The following is a 26,095-nucleotide window of genomic DNA, read 5'->3' on the forward strand; positions in this document are numbered from 1 at the left end:
TAGATTACGAAGATGACGGCTCAAATGGAAAATCAACTTTGCAAGCTCTTTGTCGGCGGCCTCAACGTCCAAACCACCGACGATGGGCTGCGAGAGCATTTTGAGCAGTACGGGAAGCTCACGGACTGCGTGGTGGTGCAGAACCAGCAGCTGAAGCGCTCGCGTTGCTTCGGTTTCGTGACCTACTCGAGCCCGGAGGAGGCAGACGCGGCCATGGCGGCCCGACCTCATGTTCTGGACGGCAACAACGTCGAGCTGAAGAGGGCCGTTGCGCGGGAAGATGCGGGCAAGCCCGAGGCTCTCGCGAAAGTGAAGAAGATATTCATCGGCGGTCTTAAAGACGATATCGAGGAGGATCACCTCCGCGACTGCTTCTCCCAGTTCGGCGCGGTGGAGAAGGCGGAGGTGATCACAGACAAAGAGACCGGCAAGAAGCGCGGCTTCGGCTTTGTGTATTTTGAGGACAACGACTCGGCCGATAAAGCCGTGGTGCTCAAGTATCACATTATTAACGGGCATAAAGTGGAGGTGAAGAAAGCCCTGACCAAGCAGGAGATGCAGGCTGCTGGTAGTCGCGGTGGCCGCGGAGGCCGAGGAGGTGGACGGGGGATGGGCAGACCGCAGAACGGCTACGGCGGGCGCGGCGGAGGATACGGCAACTATGGCGGCGGCGGCTACGGGGGCAATGACGGCTATGGAGGCGGATACGGTGGCGGGTATGGGGGAGGCTACGGGGACCAAATGGAGGGCTACGGCGGTGGTAACGGCTACAGTGACTTTGGCAGCGGCTATGGCCAGCAGTCCTCTGGCTATGGCCCAATGAAAGGTAATTACTCGGGCAGAAGCAACGCTCCTTACTCCCGAGGTGGTGGTGGTGGTGGTGGTGGTTACGGCAGGGGGGGTTACGGAGGCTCGTATTAGGAGCGTTTATTAGGTCTCATATTAAGAGCAGCTCCTTCCCCAGCCCACATCACAGTTTTGACCACACATTATCTTCAGCTAAGTAGCCAGATTTAGCCACCTTAATATGGCGTGGCATTGACTGAATCACTCAAGCTCCATTCAGGAGGTCACAACTTATCCAGCCTAGCAAATCATAGGTAGGGCTCACCTATCCGACTTTGCTCAACATCTTACAGCTGTTACAACTACTACTACACATCCTTTTGCTCTCTTCCCTGAAATACTAGGGAGTTTTTTTTTCAGCAAGACATAGGACTACTACTCTGGATCTCTACTTATTATAAGACTGGCCAGTGGTGGCAGGCTACCTGTTTGCGAAACTGTTTCTCACACGTTTTTTTTGTTTTTTTTTTGGTGCATTGGGATTAAGTTAACATTAGTATTTTTGCTTGTTAGTGTTGGCATGTTTTTCTCCTTTTAGTATATGTATTGTATCTTTATTGTGTCTTTGTTTTCTTCAATTCAAGACTTATATAAATCTGGTTTAAATGTAGAGTCAATCGCAGTGAACCCCTGTAGAGGATTAAATATTTCATTGGTTGGCAACAGGCATTATCTGCATATCACGTGATCTATAGAGTGCAACTCGACGTAAAATGCTAATCAATTTTTTATTTTTTATTTTTTGGAATTCCTAGTGATAAACCCACAATAACCATGATTCTGTAAAAAAAACGAATTGAAACAAGCAAATTGTGCTAGTAAAATAATAGTAAAAACACTAGCACAAATGACTTAATAGTCGCTCCCAACTACTTAAATATTGTGTGTATATACAAATATTGTTTCTGTATACACTCAACTTTAAATCAATAGTTTTAGGTCACTTTTTTCATTTGCAATGTTTTGTGGGATTGCATTTTTTCCCACTCATTATAGCAGTTAAATACACTGTCTTGTACCTTTTGTCTGATTTTTCAAATACTTTTTTACTTCAAAGTTTACAACAATATGATTTGCCTTGTAGCTGGTTGATTTGGCTCATGGTTAATAACATTTAAATGAAGACTTCTTAAAATTGGGGTGGGGGGGTGGGCTGTATTTCTGGAAATATGGCCACTGAAAAAGTGGACGTTCACTAATGCACTTGAAGGACTCGCTGTGGAGTCTGTTGCCAACCAATTAAAGATTTAATTTGATTTAATTAGGCTCGATGGCAACTAGAAGTTGTTCGTCCTAACATAAGAAACGTGTTGGAATAAACAAACTTCTGTGGCGTTTCAGTAACAACAAAGTTAAATGGACTAGTTTCAAATGTTCAGGCCTACCTAAAAACCCCTCAATATTCGTTAATATAGTGACTAACGTGTCTCTCCCAATTAGTGTCTTTTGTTAAATAGTTCAAGCAAACTGAAAATATTGTCATTGGTGTTACAGTGAACCTTTCTGACGGGACTCTGAAGACCGATTTGAGTTGTTTTTCTACAGTTTAATCATTTAGTAAAGGACTTTAATGTTCTTGTCTCATTGTATTACTGCTTCAACGGAATAACCTATTGAATATTGTTTATTTCAGATACAACTGAACTGTATGTACTTCTGTTAATAAAAACCATTACTCCGTAGCCATTATGGTTCTTGACGAGCTGAGATTTATTGGGTGGTTTTGACGTATATGAGGCCCGTTTAGTGATTTGTCTTTCCAACTAGGTAAGACTAAAATTGGAGGCGCACCCATTGGCTCTAGTGCTCAATATTACATTTCTTTGCATCAGACATGTGGGGATGTGAATATTTTCCCAGCCTTATGTTGTCTTTATTCTTAAAATATGTTTAGAGCTTTGTTCCAATACTTTTAGTGATCAAATAAGATGGATCTATACCTTAGCTGTGTCCACTACTACGTCATTGGATTCTCCAGGGGTACTCCAGAGATGTAGAAACCCAGCTGAAAATCCATAGGATAATCGCACCAGGTTTCCAGGTTTGTAGAAATACTTTATACACAAGACATTACATCAGGTGTGTCTTTAACATACTTCGGATCCACCTGGAAGAAAATCAGGTATTTGTGAGTCGTTAAAGTAAAGCGTGCATGCAAAATTTCAGCATTTCCTAAATACTAGCTGTGAATAGCGTTAACTTGCGGTGATCATGTAACAGAGGAAAAGTGGCAATTAGAACATACTCTGTAGTTCAATGTGTGTGACGCTGTGGTGATTGTGGTCTATGTAGTTATGTGTTAATCCAATATTTTAGCCGATTTCCAGTTTAAGGTCAAACCGGAGAATGGAGCTTATAGTTCCTGTATACTTGATGCATTAGTTCCAGATATTAATGACATCAAATGCAAAGGAGATCAGCATTTATTAAGCAAGGTTTGTGCTTTCAGTTATTTACTTTACATCTTATCAATCCCCCTCCCCTCCTCATCTCGGTGTTTTGCTCGTGTTTTGTCCTACATTTCTGGGACTCTTAAAGAGGACAGTGGATATTATTGATAATTCAGTGAGACTAGTGACGATTCAACAGTAAAACTTCTTGGCATTGGCTTTTTTTTAAAAGTGAGATCTGCTACTCTCATTCTTAAAGCACAGCTCCTACATAGACCCTCCTTAAAGACAGTGTGTAAATCTGATGGGGTTGTGTCATAGTTTGACAGTAGACAGACGTGTTTCAGGACACCGTTTGTTGACTTGACACTTACATGCATTTGCATCTGTCTTTTTTTCCCACAGAGGGTATGCAATGGAAGGATTTAAATAAAATCTCACTTCCAAGTGCGGCCGCTTGATGAACCTCTTCTGTGGCTGTCAATCCAGTTGCTTGGAAAAAAGGAAGAACTCCAGTCAGTTTGGTGAGCAAGTTTTAAAATGTATCTTTTATTTATATATATGTATATATGCATATATATATGGTCATACCAATTATGTTTACAATTCCGTTTTCCCCCTCTTCTTTTTGCAGTCTAGCAGAGTTTGCTTATGAACGCATATGCTAGATTCCTGTGGAAGATGCCTATGCCTAGGCAAGATGCCTTTGGTAAGATTTTGTAATATATTGCTTTGTAAGTTTCAGTGATTTTACTTTTGAGATCAAACTTCTTCAAAATGTATTCAGATTACATACTCCTTTTGAATTTTCTGTGATTTGTCAAACATCTTTTTGTGGGGCTTTTCAGTGAGATTGTTTTCTTTAAGTGCCCCTATTATGCCGTTTTGGAGATCTCCTACAGTACGTTTACATGAATCCAAAAAACACTTTAATTTGGTCATGATATACACTGCAACATCACCTCTTTTCTCACAGTGTCTTTCAGTCTCTTAACCCCTCCTTTCTGAGAGTCTTCTGTTTCGACTCCATTGCTGTGTCTGAAATCGCTTGTGTGTTCTGTCACATAGTTTTATCCTACATGTAGCTTATTTACAATAAAATAACAGCCAATTACATTGTAATTATATACATGCCTGCGTGCCAGCTTTGTGGTAATCATTAAATAATGATAATCATTAAACTAATAAAAAAAAACTGCCAACAAGAATACTCAGTGCACATTTATTGTATGCATTTAGACTAGATATTATTTTTAGTATCTTGAACGGTCCTGTCCAAGCAGCTTTTTTGCACTATAAGAGATAATGCGCTTATCACCTTCAACCAACCGTTTAGATGAATTCGGTAAGGAATACAGTACCTTCTCTCATTAATGTAACCAAGGCAGCAACTAGGAAATGATGGTGACATAATTTCAAGGTAATGTCGTCTCTAAACTGGGCTAATTTGGCCAGTCACGCTAAAAGTGTGTTTTCATAAAGGTAGTTTTAGGCTTTGTGTCATGGGAAAAAATAGCCTACGTTTAGTGTGTAATGATGGCAATCTTGTATTCTTATTACAGACTCTGTTTTGACTTCAAGCAAATGAAGTTGATTCCAAGAGCAATGTGGGAATCGGAGTTGACTCCGAAAAACCCGAAATTGAACACCCCTAACGAACAATAATAATGTTGTTGCCTTGTTGGTTTTACCAACAGTCCTCATCATTTGGAAGATTTGATTTTGCAGCGTTGAAAACAGCATCTTCTCGACATGTCAACGACGCAAGCTCTTCCAGGCCTCAGCTACAACTACAGTGTTTGAGGGTCAAAGTAGACATTGTTTGCGGGCAGCCAATGAAGACCATAGGCTGGCATTATGCAAATTTGTTACAAACCTACGTAGGTTTATGCAGGAAGACTGGAATTACTGATGGCTCGTTTCAGGCAGAGACAATAACTCCATTTATCGTTGACTTAGCAGCCCTTTTACATTCACAAACCGCTATATAACGCACTACAGCAGCCATATCACCCTGTAGCCCAAGACTGGTTGTACCTGGATGGGAAACCTCCTGGGAAAACTAGGTTGCTGCTGGATGAGGTGTTAGTGAGGCCAGCAGGGGGTGCTCACCCTTTGGTCTGTGAGTCTTAACGCCCCAGGATAGTGATGGGGACACTAAACTGTCAAAGAGCACCATCTATCGGATGAGACGTTAAATCTCAGGATGTCCTTCGAAAAAGTGTATGGGTTTAACCCTGGTTTCCTGGTCAGATTTGCCTATTGGCCTCTACATCATCATGGTCGCCTAATCATCCCCATATATCCACCTTTTTCCTGAACGCCATAGTCTCGCCCGACTCATAGCAGAATTTTCCTTTGCATTTCCAGTCTACAGTGCTTCTAGTCAAATTAGCATATTTTCCGAGCTGATGAAACGTTATGCAAACAATTTTCATAATGTTAAACTTGTGAAAATGGTTTTAAAAAAGTCACATGGCTCCATAGTACCATCACTTTACAGTGCCTCACATGTCAAAGTTTAATCAGTGCGTAGAGAACATGAAGCAGCACGAACTCGTATCCCACATGCAGCGCCCTCTCGAGGTGAAGTTCGAGGGGGATTTTGTCCTCAAAATAAGAGCGCACATTTTATGGGGAGTATTTTAACTTAAGCACTGCAAGCCATGCTCGTTTTCTCTTGTCAGTCTTTGGCTTAAAATGCAAAGCGTATGACGCCGTATACAGACATTCTTTTCAGATTTGCTGGTGCTCAAAACGTGTACTTTCCAGGAATTTCTCACTTTTATTGCGTTGTTGTGGCAGTCAACAACAGCACAGTTTAACCCTGTGATCATTTACATTTTTAGTAATCAAAAAGTTTAATTCAGTCGCTCTTAATACTCCTTTTAAATAATGGGGTCCTATGGAGAACGGAACAGAATCCATCCAAACGGAAGTTAGAATCCATCATGACGGCGCTCATCGTTAGCTCAGGAAAAATGTGGATACTGATTGGCTTCATCACTCGGTCTCTACACCAGTAAGCTGGTGTGGGGTGGGCGTTCTGGCACAATATGGCATCCAGGTGGATGCTGCACATTGGTGGTTCTCCCTTCCATGTGAAGCGCTTTGAGTGCAGAGAAAAGCGCTATATAAATGTAACGAATTATTACATGAAAGGTAACATCTTAAAAAAAAAGGCATAATGGGGCACTTGATGTTAACAGATAAACAGTTTCTACTTTGATGTAGTGCATTTCCCCCCTTATCTCTTGTGTGTTTAAATCCGTTATGCTCTCTTAACTTAGAAATGTCTTGTCTTGTTGTCTTTACAGGCCTGGTGCCAAGATGATGCCATGATAATAGTACCTGGAGGGCGGCTTCATCTGATCCTTTGACTGCTGTTGAATCAAATGAAAACAGTGATTGGAAACATTGTACATGTGCATATGAGCAGGAATGAACCTGGCATTGAATGTCTGATATGAATTCAATAAAAAAAATTAACTGGATAACTTTTGTGTCTGTTATTAAGGTTTGAATAAAAGTGTTTTTTATATATTTATGTATATGGAAATAAGCTAAGCAATGAGAAACCGTTACCTAGCTTTAAACTCTTAGCGTATGAATGATTAACTTCTATATAGCTGATAAGCACAAATGCATGTTAGTGCAGTGCAATCAAGAGTGACTGGAGACTGGAGAGATTGTATCATTGTTGCCAGGCAACGCGCTGATGATGGAGGACCATTACGACGTTCTCGGGTGTAAAGTCAAAGAGCCCAGCGTTAGCTGTGAGCTGCTATCCAGTCAGATAAACAACCACGGCCATCTCATGAGGGACTGCACTGACCACGAAACAGACTGAAGACATTCAGCACTCGACTTGAGGCTTTAAGCTACCGTTAACGTAAATTAAAAAATACCCGAGACTTACAAAACATGCACGAAAATAATGTAGCAAGCTAACTTTAGCCAACTGCCTAGCGCGAAACTGCTCAGATATGGACTGTGAAGGGTAAGTGTGTGTTGTAACGGCCAAAAAGAGATGTATTTAATTAAATGTTTTTGGTAAAGAGGAAACCGACGTGATTTGTAACCGACAAAGTTGTTATTTGTACCGTGAAACGAACTGGGGAACGCGTTTTATTTTGCTGTTACCACTATTTGTAGCAGCTAAATTGCTAGCGGTATGTTGTGCATTCACTTAACATCGAATTCAGCAGCGAACATTTTAACATGATACTTCACGTTTAAGTTTAATATGAGAATTGAATGAAACATATTCGTAAACGTGTGAAATATTGCTGTGCTAGCAGTTGACGAGACATTCAAACTAGTAATCTCGTGCTAATCGTCTCGTGCGGTAACTTGATTATCGATGCACTGATGTGGTCAATATCTTTTATCATCCCGTATCATCAAAATGGTAGGTGCAGTGAAGCTGTCATACGAAAATAGTAAAAGTTAGTTTGTGTTAAGAGCAAATGATCCGTTATTTTAGAGTTTAATGGTGGTAGAACATTAGTGTAATTAAATATATTAGTTGCAGAGATATTTTTGTTTCATTTATTAGATATGGAGTCCCTTGTCCTCTGCCTAGTTTGGATTCGCAGGAGGATGCCAAAGACCCAGGGTTGCACACCATCAGCCACACACACATGAGGAAAGCCTTTCGTCTAATGAATGACTTGAGAAGGTTGGTAAACCTACTCAGCACCTCTTGTTATTCAGCTAACCAACACAGTCATTGATGGAGAGATTTTCAATCAGAGGTTAAAGGGTTAGTTCACCCAAAAAATAAAATTATCCCATAATTTACTCACCCTCAAACCATCATAGTTGTATATGACTTTCTTCTCTCAGCCAAACACAATTGGAGTCGTATAAAAAAATATCCCGGCTTCCAAACTCTTCTGCCGGAACTAGACTCGTTACCTGAAGCCAGTGATTCTAGTTTATAAAGTTAGAAATATGGATATTTTTCTTACAAAAACGCACCACCTTTATTTACACAGTGGAGCTGTATGGATTACTTTTATGAAGGATGGATGTGCTTTTTTGGACTTCAAAATCTAGGGTACCATTATGAAGCTCGAAAGAGCCAGGACATTTTTTTAATATAACTCTGATTGTGTTTGGCTGAAAGAAGAAAGTCATATACACACAGACATAGGATGGCTTGATGGTGAGTAAATTATGGGATAATTTTTAGGTGAACTAACCCTTTAACTTGTATGGATGTATTCTTAAACATCAAGTTTGGTTCCTCACAAAATCCAAAATTTGGTTATGGTCTTGAAGTTATTGTCACAAAATGTAACTATATTATCCTATATTATCACCCACCTTTTTCTATAAAGTTTGATATAGGCTACAAGTATACCCAACTTTATCCTCATACATAGGCTTACAGTATACACACGTATGCCTACTATATGGCATATTTCAACTGCTTCATTGCTTGTATCGTCGCAAAATATAAACTATATTATCGCCCAGCTCTAATCTGCTAAATGTGACTATGAGGCATGACGATATGAAAATATTATTACATTAACATATTCTGTAACACTGCTTTAAAACATTTTGTATTGTGAAAAGTGCTAAATCTGACTAAGAGTTAGTTATCGATTGCGTATGTTGCATGTCCACAATACATCTCTATCGTGAGTCTAAGTAGATCACAAAGACCATTGGTGCCAATGGTTTCTACAACCTATGTAGGCTTATGATATATTTGGCAGAAACAGCCCTGGTCCAGATCCACAGTTTTATTTTATTTTCTTTTTAATCACAGTAGGAGGATGCTTTGTGACGTTCTGCTGGTGGCGGGTGAAGTGGAGGTACCAGCACACAGAGTAGTGTTAGCGTCCTGCAGTCCTTACTTCTGCGCCATGTTCACAGGTACTCTACATATACACATCCTAATGCTTTTCTTACATTGATGGGAGCAACATGTCCCACGCTGCACACTGATGTTCTCTAATACTTAGCAATGTAGGATCTATGATTATGATTTAGGAATAATAAAAAAAAGAAAGTTCTGTCATCGTTTACTCACCCTCATGTCATTTCAAAACTGGAAAACACAAAAGATACTTTGAAGAATGTTGGTAACCAAAAGTTTTGATGCCCATTGATGTCTTTTATGTTCCACAGACAAAAGAAAGTCATACAGGTTTGGAATAACATTGAGGGTGAATAAAGGAAGATCATTTAAATTTTTGGGTGAACTAACCCTTAATTGTTTACAAGGTATTTGAAGCTATATGAGTGACATTAGGTTATATAAAGTGTCCCTGCTTAAAAACATAAAAACATTCTGCATAAAAACATTATGATGTTCATTTTGGCTTATTTAAGTCTCATTTTCAACAGTTATTTTTTTTTTAGATTTTTGATTGAGAGTTTGCTGGATCTGTATGTGTAATGCTCATGCTCTCTGATTCTGTATTGTGATTGATGTGTCCAGGTGACATGAGTGAAAGCAAGGCTCACCATGTCGAGATCAGGGATGTTGATGGACAGACGCTCTTGAAGCTGGTGGATTATATTTACACCGCTGAGATCGAAGTGTCTGAGGATAACGTTCAGGTAAGTCAAGGCACATGAATGTACTGTACTGTAGCTCTTTGTGTAAAGGCTGATTTCACTCTCTGCCTCTGGCTCTCTAGTGCTTGTGGCTCTGTTGTGAGTGCTGAGAGGCAGGGCATTTCCTCTCATTATTAGCAGAGGAAATGAGCAGAGAGGGAGAGGAAGTTTTCTGTGGTGTGCACTTTGCCCTTTGTCTTGGAGGTCTATTGTCCCAGTATATTATGTTGTTTGTGTCTGGGCCTTTTGTTTAGATGTACAGTATACAGCAGATGATCTTAAGGTGATGAGACACAGGGCCCACGACCGATCTAAATTATCCAGATAGAAATGTATTGCCCATTTTCAATGGGAAAGTGCCCAAGAAACAATCGACCGGCAAGATTGCCTAGCAAAATTGCTCAAAAAGTTGCCCTGTGTATCATCACCTTGAGAAGCTTCATGCCAGTTGTGCTGGAGCAGTGTGAAGTGGCCTAGTTTTTGGAGAGGATGGGCAGATGCTCCAGTGGGGGTAGCGGCTGTTTATGGCTCGGTTGGTCCATTGAGATTTTAACAATGTCATTCAGTGCAGTGCTTCACCATATTTTAAATTTCTAGGAAGAAAGTGGCCATTGAATTAGAAAAGAGCATCTGCACATTGTTCTTCCCTGTGGCCGTTGCTTTTGTTAAATAGCTGATGCTCTGTTAGATACATTTATTTTCATTGTTCACCACCATTTTAATTCATATAATTCATTCAGTATATAATTAGATGTGGAGACACTAGCTTAAACTCTTTTGCAATTACTAATAATTAAATCTCTGTTAGAATACATTTTTGACCAATATAAATATTAAGTAAAATGTAATCCATTTTAATAGCTGTTGTTTACTTAATGAATCGTTACTGGAAAGAGAGAGAGAGATAATGGTTCAGATACAAACTATAGGTATTAGTGTGTCTCTATTTAGGTATGTACACTACTGTCATTTGATTTTTTAAAGCTAATTTTTTTTTTTTTTCAGCAATGATGCATTAAATTGATCAAAAGTGATAGTAAAGACATAATGTTACAATAGATTTTAATAAATGTTGTTTTTAATAAAACATTTTTTTTAATCAAAGTTTCCACAAAATTATTAAGCAGCACAACTGATTTCAACATTGATAAGAATAAGAAATGTTTCTTGAGCAGCAGATCAGTATATTAGAATGATTTCTTACTTTATCTGTGTAGATTTCTTGAGTTAATACCAATATTTCTTGAGTTAGTACATATAAATATGTACGTACATCAGAGTTATTATTGCCCAATGCATGGGTAGTATAAACACCAAAGAATAAAAACAGGTAGATAGTAGTTGAGGGGATAAGTGCAAACACACTGTGGCCTGGTTGAGAGGGGTCCGTGATGATATTACCTTCCCCTAGACCTATACTGGTTAGTCATCATGAATCTGGTTCACAGGCTGGCTGGTCACCTCATGTATAGTGTGTGTGATGTGTTTTCATCTCTTTATGTTATTCCTGCTGTGTTCAGGTGTTACTCCCAGCTGCCAGCCTGCTGCAGTTGATGGATGTTCGACAGCTTTGCTGTGACTTCCTGCAGACGCAGCTCCATCCCACCAACTGCCTGGGCATCCGAGCATTCGCTGACCTTCACGCCTGCACAGGACTGCTCAACCAGGCCCACGCTTATGCCGGTGAGCTCTCTTCTTTCTTGAGTCATTGTGGGATGGCTAACAGCTGGTCGATTAAGCAACCCACCAATATGTACTTTTACGTTAAAGGAGAACTCCGGTCAATTTTAACATTGAGCTCATTTTTTTGTACATTTGGAGTGCTGTCAATACAGAGAACAATGACAAAAATCGGTGTTGCCTACACCGTGTTATCCTCTTTTTAAAATTTGCACCCTGTTGACTTCAATGGGGCAAGTTTTAAACCTGCTTTTAGCCTCTTAACATCCTTGATGTGTCATTACAAGTGCACAGGTCATATGAGTGATTCCTTCGGAGTGAACGCGGGTCAATCTGACTGCAGTAGATGTGAAAGATATGAATAAAAATCATGTTTATTCAGCCAGCGCACATACCTGTATTTACATCCTGTTTTCGGTCGAAGTCCATAGTAATCGATTGTCGAGTTCACGTGCATGATCATAGGTACTAAACCAATGCGCGTGAACTCGACAATCGATTACTATGGACTTTGACCGAAAACAGGATGTAAATACAGGTATGAGCGCTGGCTAAATAAATATCATTTTTATTCATATCTTTCACATCTACTGCAGTCAGATTGACCCGCGTTCACTCCGAAGGAATCACTCACATGAACTGTGCACTTGTAATGACACATCAAGGATGTTAAGAGGCTAAAAGCAGGTTTAAAACTTGCCCCATTGAAGTCAACAGGGTGCAAATTTTAAAAAGAGGATAACACGGTATAGGCAACACCGATTTTTGTCGTTGTTCTCGGTATTGACAGCACTCCAAATGTACAAAAAAATTAGCATGTTAATTAGCAATAAACATGTTTGCTTGTTTCAAACAGAGCAGCACTTCACAGATGTCATGGTCGGTGAGGAGTTCATGGCCCTCTCCTTGCAGCAGGTGTGCAGTCTGATCTCCAGTGACAAACTGACTGTGTCCACTGAAGAGAAGGTAACGCATTACCCAGCTCATTTACCTTGTTGTTGTCTTTTCTAACTGTTGTCACCTGCATATTGTGCTTCTCGTCACATCACAGAGCCTGTTTTTAGCTCAGCTGTGCATGATTTGTAGACAGCAGACAGTTGATGGTCGGTTTTTACACGTATGCTGGTGTGTGTGACGCTGAAAGGGACGACGAGCCATCTGTCATTCACACTGCATTAGCTGCTCTCTGCTTACGAGTAACTTGCGTCTCCAGTCTGCGCTCACACACACCCACTTGATGGCAGCTGTCATCTGTCAGATGCCTCAGTGTCACCGCTGTGAGTTGCAATCATACAATATGCAGAGAAACATATAGTTCACTTTATTCTGGTCTGTTACACCCCCAGGTTTTTGAGGCCATGATCGCCTGGATAAAGCACGATAAAGAGGCCCGTTTGGAGCACATGCCTAAGCTCATGGAACATGTTCGACTGCCCTTGCTATCCAGAGATTACCTGGTTCAGGTATGACTGCTCACAGTTTTTCATAGCGAGCTCTCTATATTTGTTGCTATTGCATTTCTGGTTTTCTTTAAGCATTATTTTTAGGATTTAAATGTGTACTTGTACAGATTGTAGAGGAGGAACCCTTAATAAAAAACAACAACACTTGTAAGGACTTTCTCATTGAGGCGATGAAGTACCACCTTTTACCTGCAGACCAGCGGCACCTTATAAAGACTGACAGAACCAGACCGCGCACACCAGTCAGTCTGCCCAAGGTATTAATATATTGCAGATTCACTTCAAACATACAGTACCAGGCAAGTTTGGATGTACTTAGTTCTTTATTATCTCTGCTAACCACAAGCAAGCTCAGGTTGTTCTGTTAAAGACTGTATATATTATAAGATGCTGCACTCGTAATTACAATGAATGAGAAAAAAGTGCAACACATAATATGACAGAATAGGTCCCGCTTTCTAAATAAAAGAGCCAATCGGTAAAGTCATCATGAAACAGTCAGTGTCCTGAGAATTTCCTCTTATGACTGCACATGAGCATTGGCTGGTCTAGTATGGAAAATACATTTTTTAATGCTATATGAGGGACAGTATATTGTCAAATTGTATTGCTGATTTGAAATAATTTATTTAAATGTGAGTTTGGCTAGCAGTTTTTCCATATTTAAGCATATCACCATTCAAGTTGATAGGAGTTGATGGAAATAGCTGTTCGGAGTTGTTGCAAATATGGACACAGAGTGAACTGACTTTCCTTTGGCAGACTCGTTGAAAATAACCAGTTCGAGTCATGGTTTGTATTGGTTTAAATATTATCAGCTATTTTTAAATTTAGTCTTAGTCCTGTGTCAAATGTACCTTTTAGTTATCATCATATTTAATAACCTTGTCCTGTTTTTGTTAAGTCAAGTTTTAGTCGACTAAATGCCTTGGAATTTTAGTTAAGTTTTAGTCATTTAGTCACATTTTCGTCACACTGCATAATGGTTAAATTGATAATCACAATTATTTTGCTCAACTATAATCACAGATTGTTGTCATTTAAAGGAATTTATTTTTACGTTTAATTAGAATTATTGCACTTTAACCTATATATAAGCATCAAGAGATTTTCAACTCATACACATGGTTTATTTTACCTCATCTATTTTTGTAATTTTATTATAGGCTGTTTATCATATAAATTAACATTCTCTCTACATTATGAAAACTGGTAAAACAAGACACTTCAAAAAAATGAAAACGGTGAAATTTCTATTAGTAATTCCAATTTTTTTCTTTTTGTAGGGGCTTGTTGAAAACAGTCTGTAATATTTTGTCTCCTTTTTTTATCGGCTAAAACAAATAGAGAGTTTGGGAAGGTTTTTTTTTTTAGTCTCATCTTTTTGTTCAACGATATTCCATGTTGATATAGTCACAGTTTTTGTTTGATGACATTGGTGTTGTCTTGTCATCATCTTATTCATGGAAAAAAAGTTGTCGATGAAGATTTTTCATCATAGATTTAGTTAATGAAATGAACACTAGTTTGTGTACTGAACTAACGTCACATTCAGGGTTTGAAATGAACTCACCAGCAAATTTGGCTACTACATTTTTACCAGGCAAGTTTGGATGTACTTAGTTCTTTATTATCTCTGCTAACCACAAGCAAGCTCAGGCTGTTCTGTTAAAGACGGTATATATTATAAGATGCTGCACTCGTAATTACAATGAATGAGAAAAAAGTGCAACACACAATATGACAGAATAGGTCCCGCTTTCTAAATAAAAGAGCCAATCGATAAAGTCATCATGAAAGTCATCACTAAATTTCACTTTGTGTTGATTAAGAGATAAGACTACATTTTACATTTTTATTTTTGATTCATTTTTTAAAATTTCAGTCACAGTCTGAAGCCCTTGATGAATGTGACTTTCTTGTGAAGATAGTGAGGTAGATGGATTGATTTTTGTTGTGAATCTCGCAGGTGATGATGGTCGTAGGGGGTCAGGCACCTAAAGCCATCCGCAGTGTGGAGTGCTATGACTTTCAAGAGGACCGCTGGTACCAGGTGGCTGACTTACCCTCCAGACGCTGTCGAGCAGGTTGCTCTCTGTTCTGCTCCTCATCTCTCGATGTGTGCTCTTCTCTGGGTCTCACTCTCTGTCTGTGTGCCTCATTTAGGTGTGGTGTATATGGCCGGTAAGGTGTATGCTGTGGGGGGATTTAACGGCTCTCTGCGTGTCCGGACGGTGGATGTGTATGATGGGCTGAAGGATCAGTGGAGCTCCGTCCCCAGCATGCAGGAGCGCCGCAGCACTTTAGGAGCGGCTGTCCTGGGGGATCTGCTGTATGCTGTCGGGGGCTTTGATGGGAGTACAGGTATATCTTTGAAAAATCAATCTCAGGATTATTCATACACTACTAGTATTAGTTTTTTTTAAAGAAAGAAATAATTTTATTCAGCAAGGAGGAAAAATGCATTTATAACCATACAAAATATTTCTATTTCAAATATTATCCATATATACATATTAAGTGGCACAACTGTTTTCAACATTGATAGTAGTAAAAAAATAAATGTTTTTGGTGTTTGAACAGCAAATTAGCATATTAGAATAATTTCCGAATGATCATGGGAGACTGGAGCTTTGTCATCACAGAAGTAAATTACTTTATATTAAAATAGAAATTAAATAAATTGTATTATTTTACAATATGACTATTTTTACTGTATTGTTGATCAAATAAATGCAGCCTTGATGAGCATAAGAGACTTCTTTTGAATGGTAGTGTATTTTTTTATTTATTTTTACTATATATTTTTTTACATTTTGGCGGTTGTCGTTAACATGACTCAGCACATGCACAACCAGCCTCATTTGCATCCCTGTTTCACTGACGCTTTGAATGGCTGATGAATGCATCTCTGTCTCTCTGCAGGTCTGTCATCAGTGGAGGTGTATAACCCCAAGGCTAATGAATGGATGTTTGTGGCTCCCATGAACACCAGGCGTAGCAGTGTTGGGGTGGGCGTAGTTGACGGTGAGCATTTTGAGTACATGTGTGTTGAGCAATCTTCTCATATTGAGGCATGCAACAATAAAATGTTTTAAGTGGCATGATTTTGCAATAGTGAATTTGAGGTCAGAACATTTACCTTTAGGGTGTTGTCGTCACATATTTAAACTGTGCGGCTGTAATAGTTCATTTCACACAATGTGTCTGATGATTGTACAGGAAAGCTTTATGCTGTTGGAGGTTATGATGGAGCGTCTCGGCAGTGTTTGAGTACTGTAGAGGAGTTTAACCCAGTCAGTAATAAGTGGTGCTATGTGGCGGACATGAGCACTAGACGCAGTGGAGCTGGTTAGTTCCTCTTTGGACATGATTTTAAAAACATTGGGCTCACTTCTATTAATTCTTACAGTTGGCATCTCTATGTATTCACTGGGTGTGATGTGATTGTGTTTGTGTGTACAGGTGTTGGAGTGCTCAATGGACAGCTGTATGCTGCAGGTGGACATGATGGTCCTCTGGTGAGGAAGAGTGTGGAGGTTTATGACCCTGCATCTAACACCTGGAGCCAGGTGTGTGACATGAACATGTGCCGAAGAAACGCAGGTGAGTAACCGGAAAAGTGACAGCAGGGCTCGTATTTACACAGAAGCTCACAAAAATGCATTTACACAGTAAAATTACAATAATGTTATGAGATTGATGTTTTAAAGAATTATTTGAATATACAAATATGAAATGTTGGAAAAACTGACACGCTACATGGACATGATATTCAAACATTTCAAAGTATCATATTTTTCTTTAACAACTCTCTAACAAGGCTGTAGTTAATTTGATATTTTGTTATGCCACTTACATTTGTCTGTTTATAGTGTGAATATTTTGTGCATTCATATTAATGCTTATCAACAAAATTTACTCCTAAAATGTGAGATATGGGAACAAGGCTAAATCGTCATTCTTTCAAAACCTGATCTCATGCTTTCATAACAGTTATACACATTTTCAGCCCACTTTATCATTGTCTCCAATCACAAGATTATTGTAATATGAGAACATTTGGTTTAACTGTATGATCATATTTCAATTTAGTACTTTTCAGTTCATTCAATAGCAAACAATGCAAGAAACATGTTTCAAATCACGTTTCAAGTAATAAAAGTTTGATAGTAAGAACATTATGAAAGTCAGTTATGGTGAATAAAACGTTTAGATGAAACATTTATTTTGTTTAGTGAAAAGGTTACTTTGTGATTTTGTGTATTGTACTAACAACTGAAAATATGCTGAAATGTGTTGAAAAAAAGTGCACTTTTGATGAAGAGTTTTAGTCGAAAATTAAAATTTAATAAGTTTTAGTAGTTTTGACACATTTTCAAATTTGGGTTCCTACACCAGAAATCTTTCGAAATCTCGGGTCAACGATTGTTTTATAAGGGCTGAAGAAAATGGTTTTATATTTTTCCTGTTGTGAATGTTAAAAAACATTTCAAGACCATTGAAATCATTGTTTTTTTTAAAAGGAAGAGCAGGAAAGGCCTGCAGTTCTGAGTTGCGTGTGTTTGTCTCTAGGAGTGTGTGCCATAAACGGTTTACTGTACGTGATCGGGGGAGACGACGGGTCGTGCAACCTTTCCTCTGTAGAATACTACGACCCTGCTGCTGATAAATGGAGTCTCATCCCCACCAACATGAGCAATGGCCGCAGCTACGCAGGTCTGTTTCACTCTCACAACCTCCATATACAACTAATCTAAACTAAACCGCTGTCTTGTCTATTTCAGGGGTGTCAGTTATTGACAAGTCATTATGACTAAAAGTCCTGGGCGGCAGGCCGAGGACTGAGCTGTGACGGACAGACGGTGATTTAAGGCACAATCCAGATGTTGACAGGTGCTTGAAGCTCTCAAAGCCTGACTGCCTCACACACACACACACACACACACACACACACTTCCAGTCTCCAGAAAGTGCCATTTAGCTCTGTTATTAACAGAGGTCACATGGTCGCCCCATACCGCGTGGTTAACGAGACCTCGTTTATACAGGCCTGACTGGACTGAATCTGCGTGTAAGGGACGACCTCAGGATACGCCCGGTGCGGACCGACTGCAGTGGGGATCTGGCTGTAGTCTATGTGCAGGTGAAGAATGTGCCAATAGAGGCTTCTCTGCCTGCTTTACTACTGACTTACAACGCTCTGAACTATGAGACTCGCATAAGATGTCACTGATTCTACAGGCTAACACTAATGCTCATGACACCCTTTAAACTGGATCAGGACTGGATATCACTGACTTCTGTTGTTTTGGTTACAGGGTTACTTAATGTTTTATGTTTGTATGAGAAGTAATATGGGAACAAGCCCATAAGTTGTTTTAACCAGCTGCTTTCGTGCCATATAGTATTGAGGATGTTAAACTGCTAAACAGAAACCATATAAATCTCACAGGGTCAAGGTGCGGTCACATTTCTGCAAAATATCACATACTTGAGGGATGTATGAAGGACAGTTCACACACTTTCAAACCAGGCAGGTCACGGTTACAAAATCTGCTTGGAGAAATCTTTCGCCCTCATAAAATTCCAGATTGCGTGGATTCCTATTGAAATGGCTGGATTTTTCCCCGTGAAAGTTGGCAGAACAACGTGACCGCACCTTAATGTGCCAAATGTAATTCATAATCATATGGATTATACTGTATGTTAGTTACTTGTACATAAGCTTCTTTTTTTTTTTTTCATTATGCAGTTTGGTGTGCAATCGTCCATGTTGGACACACAGACTCTTTTATAATAATAACTCTATATATAGATGCGGTCACTGAAATATCAGTGGCTTGGTGTCTCTTTTGGTAAAATTGCACTGTTCAACTTAATCAGCACTCAGTAGAGTTCTATTTCAATCGCAGGTAAATACCAAGACAGCAAATAGTTTTGAAAGGACACCATTTGTCCTGTTCTACCCTGACATGGGCTGCTGGTTCACTGGGGATTTTGGATCTGTGATTCAACAGAATTGGCCATTTTTGGAGACTGTTTTATTTTATTTTAAAAATATTAAGTCTTCTAATGTTTTTTTCCTCATTATTGAGTTGCAGGCTTTATAATGCTTCACTGATTACAATACTGATCACTGTAAAATGAAAATGAATTTTGTTTGTAATGATAGAGAAGTAACAAAACTGACTGCCCACATTCCCAGCTCACACATCACAGATTTTCACAGCAACCTACTTTTTTAATTTGGATATATATTGATATGAAAGTCATACTATGCATTAAAACATTGCTTATAATGTTTTTGTTGTTCCCAGTGGTTCAGAGCTTATTTTGTGCTATGCCTGGTATAACTGCTGCCATTGCATTTGATGACTTTAAACATCATGATCTACAACTCTCAAACTATGACATTCCAGTGTGGTGCATCAACAATGGATTATGCACGAATGTGGTTTGTGAACCAGGTGTTAATGTATTTCTAAACAAATGTATTAAATTAAGCTTTGTTAAGAGAATTTGATGGCCATGTGGTTTTACTGTGTTGTGACTGCAAGTCTATAAACTGCCACTAGAGGGCAGCGGTCAGTCATGCATCGCCAGGATGAGAGAAGATGAAAGTGAAAATGATCTCGGAGATAGCATGGTGGGTTTGCATTACCGTCGCCACAAATAGGCTATAATTATATTATATCAGCTGGTCTCCTCTGTTGGAGTAAAATTGGTTAGGTGGCGCTGTCATAAAAAAAATAAATAAAAACTAGGGTCCTAGAATTAGAAATACGGTCGTGAATGTGAAGCCTCGATCCGGTATTGCAGGAATAGACCTTATTCACAGCAGCGCCATCTTTGGATTGCGCAAGTGGATTGAACTGTTATTTTTGTTTTTGGATTGTTCTGCTGACGAAACGCTGCAAACATTTCGAGAAATTTAAGTAGACAAAAAAAACAACAACATGAGCTGTGGAAAATAAGTAATCTAGGAGCTTTATACAGCTGTTTTTAAATTATTATTATTTATTTTACAGCGGATGACATTGAAAACACGGTTTAGTATATCCATAGACAGTATAAGAAAGAGTATATCCCTCACAGCCTCGCTTTCCTTCCCTTTAAAAATAAAAGACGGCGCTGCTGTGAATCAACATCATATCCACAACAAACCGAGATGCTTTGTTGGGCGTGTTTTATGCAAATGACTAACTGGACGTGGCCCCTCATTTAGGATACTCCAACGTTAGGGCGATTAAGTACAAAGTCAAGTCGTATTGTGAATTATACTGCCTTTATCGGAATTATTACAAAATAATCTACTCATTTATTATTGAATGAGACCCACAGTGCGTCCGAAGTGTATTGTAGATGCTACATTTGAATTTGAACTACGCAACCGTTAAAAAACTATGTATGAATGTGTGCAGTATGAATTTAACACTTACCATGTTCCCGTTATCATGTGACCTACCAGTGTCAGTTAAGTAGCTCCACCTCGATCGAATGCACACTTCAGAGTTTCGAATTCTGTGTATTCGGACATACTACTACTCTGTTGGTGTAACTTACTGTTTTTCGCATTCTAGTATTTGATTTAGGACGAAGCGTCGTTCATCCATGCTTTTTTAATGTTAGTGATAACGGTGGGCGGGGCTAAATAAGTAGGCGTTGATTTTCTTCTGAGGAGGCGGTCTTTCATCGCACCATGTCATAACAATGTGACAAAATCCAGATTTATCATTTTCTGAGCTTGGTTTCAGTTAAAGCGAGGAAGTTTTGAGTTCCAAAACTTGCAGTATAATTTTATAGTACAATGTCCTCAAGTCAAAAGATCAAGAAAAAATGTATTTCTTAATTCGTGACCCCTTTAAAAGTACTTAGTACAAAATGACTGGCAGGCAATGAAGGAAAGCCTTGTTTTGCCCTCCAGGTGGGTGTCCTTATAAGGGTGTGACATCTTGTGCAAACTATGACTGGATTTCACCGTAATGGCAAATGTGAGTGTACCTTCTTCTGTGGCGTCATTATGGTATATATTGAGGTTTTTGCTGCATTATTTTGTCTAATATTTGTAACCCCTACAGGCACAAAAAAAAGGCATCAACACAAGCAGGCAATAATACTCACAAGCTGTTTATTGAAAATGCACCTACTGTATACAAGAGGCCTCTCATTCCACTGATACAGGCCTCGATGCTAATTTATTGCTTAATTTTCATGGCACAAAAATAGAAATACAAATTTTTGCCATGCAAACCTACTACTGACAAGCTTTTACAAAACAGGACAAAGTAGGTGCTTCACTAATACAGAGAGGAACCACACTGTTTAGATGAACTGCAGGAAGCGAGACGATAAAAAACGAGAGTACAAAATAATGGTCATAAAAAAGGACAACACCACACAGTGAGTGAAAGATGAGCCAGAACGCGTCAAATAAGAACCTGCACTCCCAGCCTTCACGTGCAAGTAGTGTTTGAAAAATCCAGAAACACTAGGAAAACAAACTCTGCATTCCCAGAATGCTGTGCAAATAATCTCCATCACCTCCTCCTGTCACGATCACATCTTCTCTTTGAAAGCTGACATTCAGAACTATCATACACTTGATAAATATTTCACCTCGACAACAAACCATGCAACACTGTCCATCCCAGCGATCCCATGTAAATCCCGCATCCCTCCTTCCTTATCTCTTAGATAAGACTTTAGTACTCAGTTGTTGTGCAGTTCCCTATCAGTTCAGCTCAATGCCTGCAGGATTTAAGCTGGCAGCTGTAAAGTGACCATGACAGATCAGATGATATGCTGAAGACTCCCAACACATGATTATGACAGCATATACGCCACATCTGGAGTCACGGTGACACTGCAACTTCCTAAGAAGTCCAGTACAGAGTCTGTAGTTATGTAGTCTAACTTGCAGCATTACTGGTCATGACAAGATGCTCAGTTGAATGTGTACACACTGGCAAACCATGAGTCTAGGAGGTGAGAAAAACTGATAAGGACACATTAACATGTATAAAAAAAACAAACTCCATCTATTCATACTATCTATAGTGTCAGAAATGATCTACCATGTACCACTGTGATCTAATATTGAAAAACCGTTTGTCCGTTTGGCATATATTCGCTTTCATCGCAGCAGCCTTTAGTCAAATGTATATTACAGGTGTGAACATAGTAATAGAGCAGACATACAGATGTGTCATTTACATATGAATCAGGAAGAGTGTGTGACAATTCAGCTGGAGTTGCTTTCGTCAGTCTGATCAAGTGATCCGTCATTACGGAAAAACAAAACAAAAAACAAGAGCACCAGCTTGATACAGGAGTCCTCTGATTTGTAACCAAAAGGCGAGGGGGCGAACAACCTTGTTTGATAATTCACTGTGCCGATAAGCCTTAAATCAAGAAAAACACTGAAATATTTATGCCTACATACAATATTATATAGATATGTACAAGTATACATACACAGAACCCAAATCAAACCCTCAAATAGCATAAAGACCCCCATGAATTAGGGAGAGGAGGAGTATGATGTGGGTGTTTGAAATATGACGACCATCTCTGTGGTCCGAGGAAGAGTTCAGTGCTTGATGTCCACATACACATACTGATGCCATCACTCAGTCCTTTGTGGATTCTCAGTATGAGAAAGCTCAGTCAATGTAAAAGAAAAACAAAAGTCTGAATATCAAACTCAGGGGAGGGAAATAACTTCATTCTTCCAGTATGTTACTTTTTTAGATGACAGCACAAGGGTTTCATCTTCTTCAGCGGCTGAGTGAGGAGGAACGACAGTGGAAGTTGATGGACTACAGTCAAGATGTCAAGTTGGTTGGCCCGGCCTGATCTGATTGGCTCCTGGAACTGGGCGCTTTAGATGGACTTGGATGAATCCTGCTTACTGATGAGGACCTCCAGAAGCCGCAGTTTGGCTTTGATGCGCTTGTACTCCTTGTATTCATCCATCATGGGCATGCGATCTTCCTTCTGAACATTCCTGTGGGGGAAAAAAACATTTTGGTTGAGAGCAAAGCTGACATGATGCTTTTGTCCAACATAAACCTTTTTGTGTGTGTAATGAGAAGTCTTTAACTTGGTAACACTATTTTACAGTGTCATGTTTACATATGTTACATGCAGTGTACAAGACAAATGTTACAGTTGTTACTGCAAACTATGTCAGCGGAGACTGAAACTATCATGGCAGTTTCTGATTACTTGTGGAAGAAGAAACCTACAATAACCAAAGTTAAACAAAACAAAAACACTTCAAATTCCTTTCTGTTTTCCAATGCCACTGTGATTTGTTTCATGGCAAACAATATAAGCAAAATTGTGTTTAATCAGTGTCTTCAAAATCTTGGTTGAAAGTGATTTTTTAAATCTTGATTAATCACATAATCAAATGAAAATAAGCATACGCCATCTTGTTTAACATGTTCATTTTGTCATCATTTGCTATATTCAGCAAAATAAACCATCAGATTGAAGAGTGATTCTCACAAAAAGCAAGCTTTCATTCAAAGTAAATTTAGGTGTATTTCTAAAAAAGGACATGTGGAGACTCCAAAAGGACAACAAATAACCAAATGATATAAGCAGTCCATACAATTCATCAATGTATGCATACCAAAGCACCCATGAAAAATAATAATAATAATTATTTTAGACAAGTCAAGTTGATACCAAACCACATGGAGATGCCAACTGCCACAACAACGTGCATGTATTGAAATGTATCTGTGGATATATACAATGTCAAGAAAGTGCACATGCACGGATTGTTTACGCATCAATATAACAGACTCATGCATGATTACTGTACAACTCCTGTACGTCACCGCAACTGTTACATGCATGTGTTTTGGTTCTGTTTTCCTTGTGCCTGCCAGTTTCTCGGTTTGTTTGATTAATCTTCTCGTTCACCTGTTCTCATTAATGATCTTGTTAGCTCTTTAGTTTGCTCTGTGTATTTAAGCCCTCAGTTTGAGTTCGTTTCCCTGTCCGGTATTGTTTGTTAATATGTAGTTTTGACTATTTCTCCTACGTGCTCTCCTTTTTCATAAAAAAACCTGTTATTTCTCCGACTCATGCGTGTATTACTATACATGACAGAATACCAGACCTAAACGGTTTACTATATCGCCGTTTTTCTTCCCTTTTTTCTTTGTTTTTACCCCTTCTATGGACCTGCCAGCTGTTCAGCTGCTCTGCCTGGAGCAGGGAGACTGTCCGCTGGAACACATGGGACTTTCTACATCTAGTGTGCCAAACGCACTTCTCCCTAAGGCACACATTCCAGCGGACGGTCCTAAGGAAGTTTTCGCCGCATTCGTGGAGTGGGTGCTGGTGAACAATGATTCTCCATTTACCATCGGCCTGGCTGAGGACCACACCAGCACCGGCCAGTAGAAGGGATTCCCTGGCTCTGCCTCACGCATCGGAACCCATCGCTCCACCGCGGCCTGTTGACCCATCGGCTCCTCCCTCCCTCGGCTCCACCAGAAACCATAATCCCTCATCCCACTGGCTACACCTTGGTCAGACATCATCCTGCCTGCACCTTCGGCTCTGTCTTTGCCTTCGTCCTCAGTCCCACCGGCTCGGCATCAGTCTTCAGGTTTCCTGGTTCCACCTGGATGCCCGTTGCTTCAGCTCCACCTTTGTCTCGAGTGCCAGCAGTGTCACGTGGGCTCTTTGCCTCGTCAGCTCCACTTGGGTCTCCAGCTCTAACAGCTCCTTCTCCATCAGTCGTCCCCAGGGAGTTGTCTTCCCAGTTTCCAACTTGGCTCCTCCCTCCCTCGACTTCGCCCTAGAGCTTCGTCTTGGCTTATAGGACTTGGTCTTATCCCGCCCCTCTCCAGTTCCTCGACCTCCCTCCTCAGTTGGACTATTTACGGCGTGAGAACATGCCTTTTCAGGATGGGGCAGACTGTTACATGTATGTGTTTTGGTTCTGTTTTCCCTGTGCCTGTCATCTGACCCATTTCTCAGTTTGTTTGCATAATCATTCCATTCACCGGTGTTCTCATTAATGTTCTTGTTAGCTCCTTAGTTTGCTCTGTGTATTTAAGCCCTCAGTTTGAGTGTTTCCCTGTCTGGTATTCTTTGTGTTGATGCGTAGTTTTGACTATTTCTCCTACATGCTTTCCTTTTTTATAAAGACTGCGTGTATTACTACACGTGACAGACAGTTTGCGTATCATCTGGCCATACGGTGGTGGGATTTGACATTCTGTTCAGTCTGTATTTCAACGCAACGCAAGCTATTATCTCTGCCATCTCTGATGTAATAAGCCTGCGTTATTTGCGTTCAATTATTTTAATGTGTTAGGATTTTGAATTACTCGCATGCGTTAACGCTTTAATGTTGAAAGCCCTAATATATCTATATATATATATAGGGCTAGGGTTAGAGTATATATATAAAAATAAAGTCCAGGATTCCAACGTCTAAAAACTGTTCATCTTTGGGCATCATTTCTATAGTAATTCACTCAATTTGGCCACATCTTAAAAGATATTTAACAGGTGCTACTAGGAGAGTACAATAGAGTGAACAATAAGAGACTGATGCTCAGCAGGCTGGAAAATAACGTGCCTTAGGACAAGTACTTCATGTTCCCTGCTTGAAAACATCGCACATTTCTACTGGTTTACCAATTCAGTCAGTATATCACACCCGTCTAGGTGAGTTTGATCTTGGAAACATGAAATGAACATTCAGATGAAATGAACGACGAGGCCTACCTGCCATTCTGTTGGTAGAATTCATCTTCAAACTCTCTAATGGTCCTCCTCAGTTTCTTCTTCTCTGCTCTGGCCTTCCATAGCTGTTCCAGGAGCTCAGGCCTGTGGGATACAAGTGGTGTTAAGTTGCTGGATTTCTATATATGGAGCTATAACTCTCCTGATTCTACAGCAGCAGGAAACTGTGTACTCAAAACACTCCTGAGCAGGAAACAACCTTTGAACAGCATGACAAGTGCACAGCTGAGGTCAACTCAGGTTGGTAAAAGTTAGTAACAAGGTGACATGGATCTCAGCGGCACCAAATACAGTATGCTAGACTTAGATCTGGCTGCCTGAGCAGTTGTTTTACTTCATACCAGATTACGGCATGATCCA

At 39.7% G+C, this 26,095-nt stretch overlaps 3 protein-coding genes across 11 annotated transcripts in view; 2 read left to right on the forward strand and 1 right to left on the reverse strand.

Annotated features, from left to right (window-relative positions):
- Positions 1 to 12: 12 nt before the first annotated feature.
- On the forward strand, positions 13 to 6,729 carry hnrnpa0a (heterogeneous nuclear ribonucleoprotein A0a; the record flags this gene model as incomplete). Its single annotated transcript, XM_079893424.1, has 4 exons — positions 13 to 826; positions 3,642 to 3,760; positions 3,871 to 3,945; positions 6,554 to 6,729. 2 exons carry the CDS (start codon positions 13 to 15, stop codon positions 3,695 to 3,697), a joined length of 870 nt encoding a protein of 289 aa, XP_079749550.1. The 3' UTR covers positions 3,698 to 3,760; positions 3,871 to 3,945; positions 6,554 to 6,729.
- A 206-nt stretch (positions 6,730 to 6,935) lies between these two features.
- Positions 6,936 to 19,700, forward strand: klhl3 (kelch-like family member 3). Of its 4 annotated transcripts, none has more exons than XR_013823595.1 (16): positions 6,954 to 7,236; positions 7,795 to 7,917; positions 9,019 to 9,125; positions 9,694 to 9,815; positions 11,333 to 11,495; positions 12,349 to 12,458; positions 12,839 to 12,955; positions 13,063 to 13,212; positions 14,925 to 15,042; positions 15,122 to 15,319; positions 15,881 to 15,982; positions 16,178 to 16,306; positions 16,421 to 16,561; positions 17,531 to 17,674; positions 17,743 to 17,851; positions 18,007 to 19,474. XR_013823595.1 is itself a non-coding variant. In XM_079893539.1 (15 exons), exons 1-15 carry the CDS (start codon positions 7,223 to 7,225, stop codon positions 17,769 to 17,771), a joined length of 1,767 nt encoding a protein of 588 aa, XP_079749665.1. In that variant the 5' UTR covers positions 6,936 to 7,222; the 3' UTR covers positions 17,772 to 19,700. The 4 variants fall into 4 exon arrangements, 2 of the variants coding, with proteins under 2 accessions (XP_079749665.1, XP_079749666.1); XR_013823596.1 differs by having other exon boundaries at positions 19,276 to 19,474; XM_079893539.1 differs by having other exon boundaries at positions 6,936 to 7,236; positions 17,743 to 19,700.
- Positions 19,701 to 21,069: 1,369 nt separating this feature from the next.
- fam13b (family with sequence similarity 13 member B) overlaps positions 21,070 to 26,095 on the reverse strand; it is a 50,485-nt gene continuing 45,459 nt past the window's right edge. For all 6 annotated transcript variants that reach the window (XM_079893265.1, XM_079893262.1, XM_079893263.1 and 3 more), the window contains 2 exons: positions 25,718 to 25,819; positions 21,070 to 22,964 (listed from right to left, as the gene is read on the reverse strand). In XM_079893265.1, the coding sequence (XP_079749391.1) occupies positions 22,841 to 22,964; positions 25,718 to 25,819 (226 nt within the window). In that variant the 3' untranslated portion in view covers positions 21,070 to 22,840. The remainder of the gene's footprint in view (positions 22,965 to 25,717; positions 25,820 to 26,095) is intronic.

This window comes from Squalius cephalus, assembly GCF_949319135.1.
Source record: "Squalius cephalus genome assembly, chromosome: 14".
NCBI lineage: Eukaryota > Metazoa > Chordata > Actinopteri > Cypriniformes > Leuciscidae > Squalius > Squalius cephalus.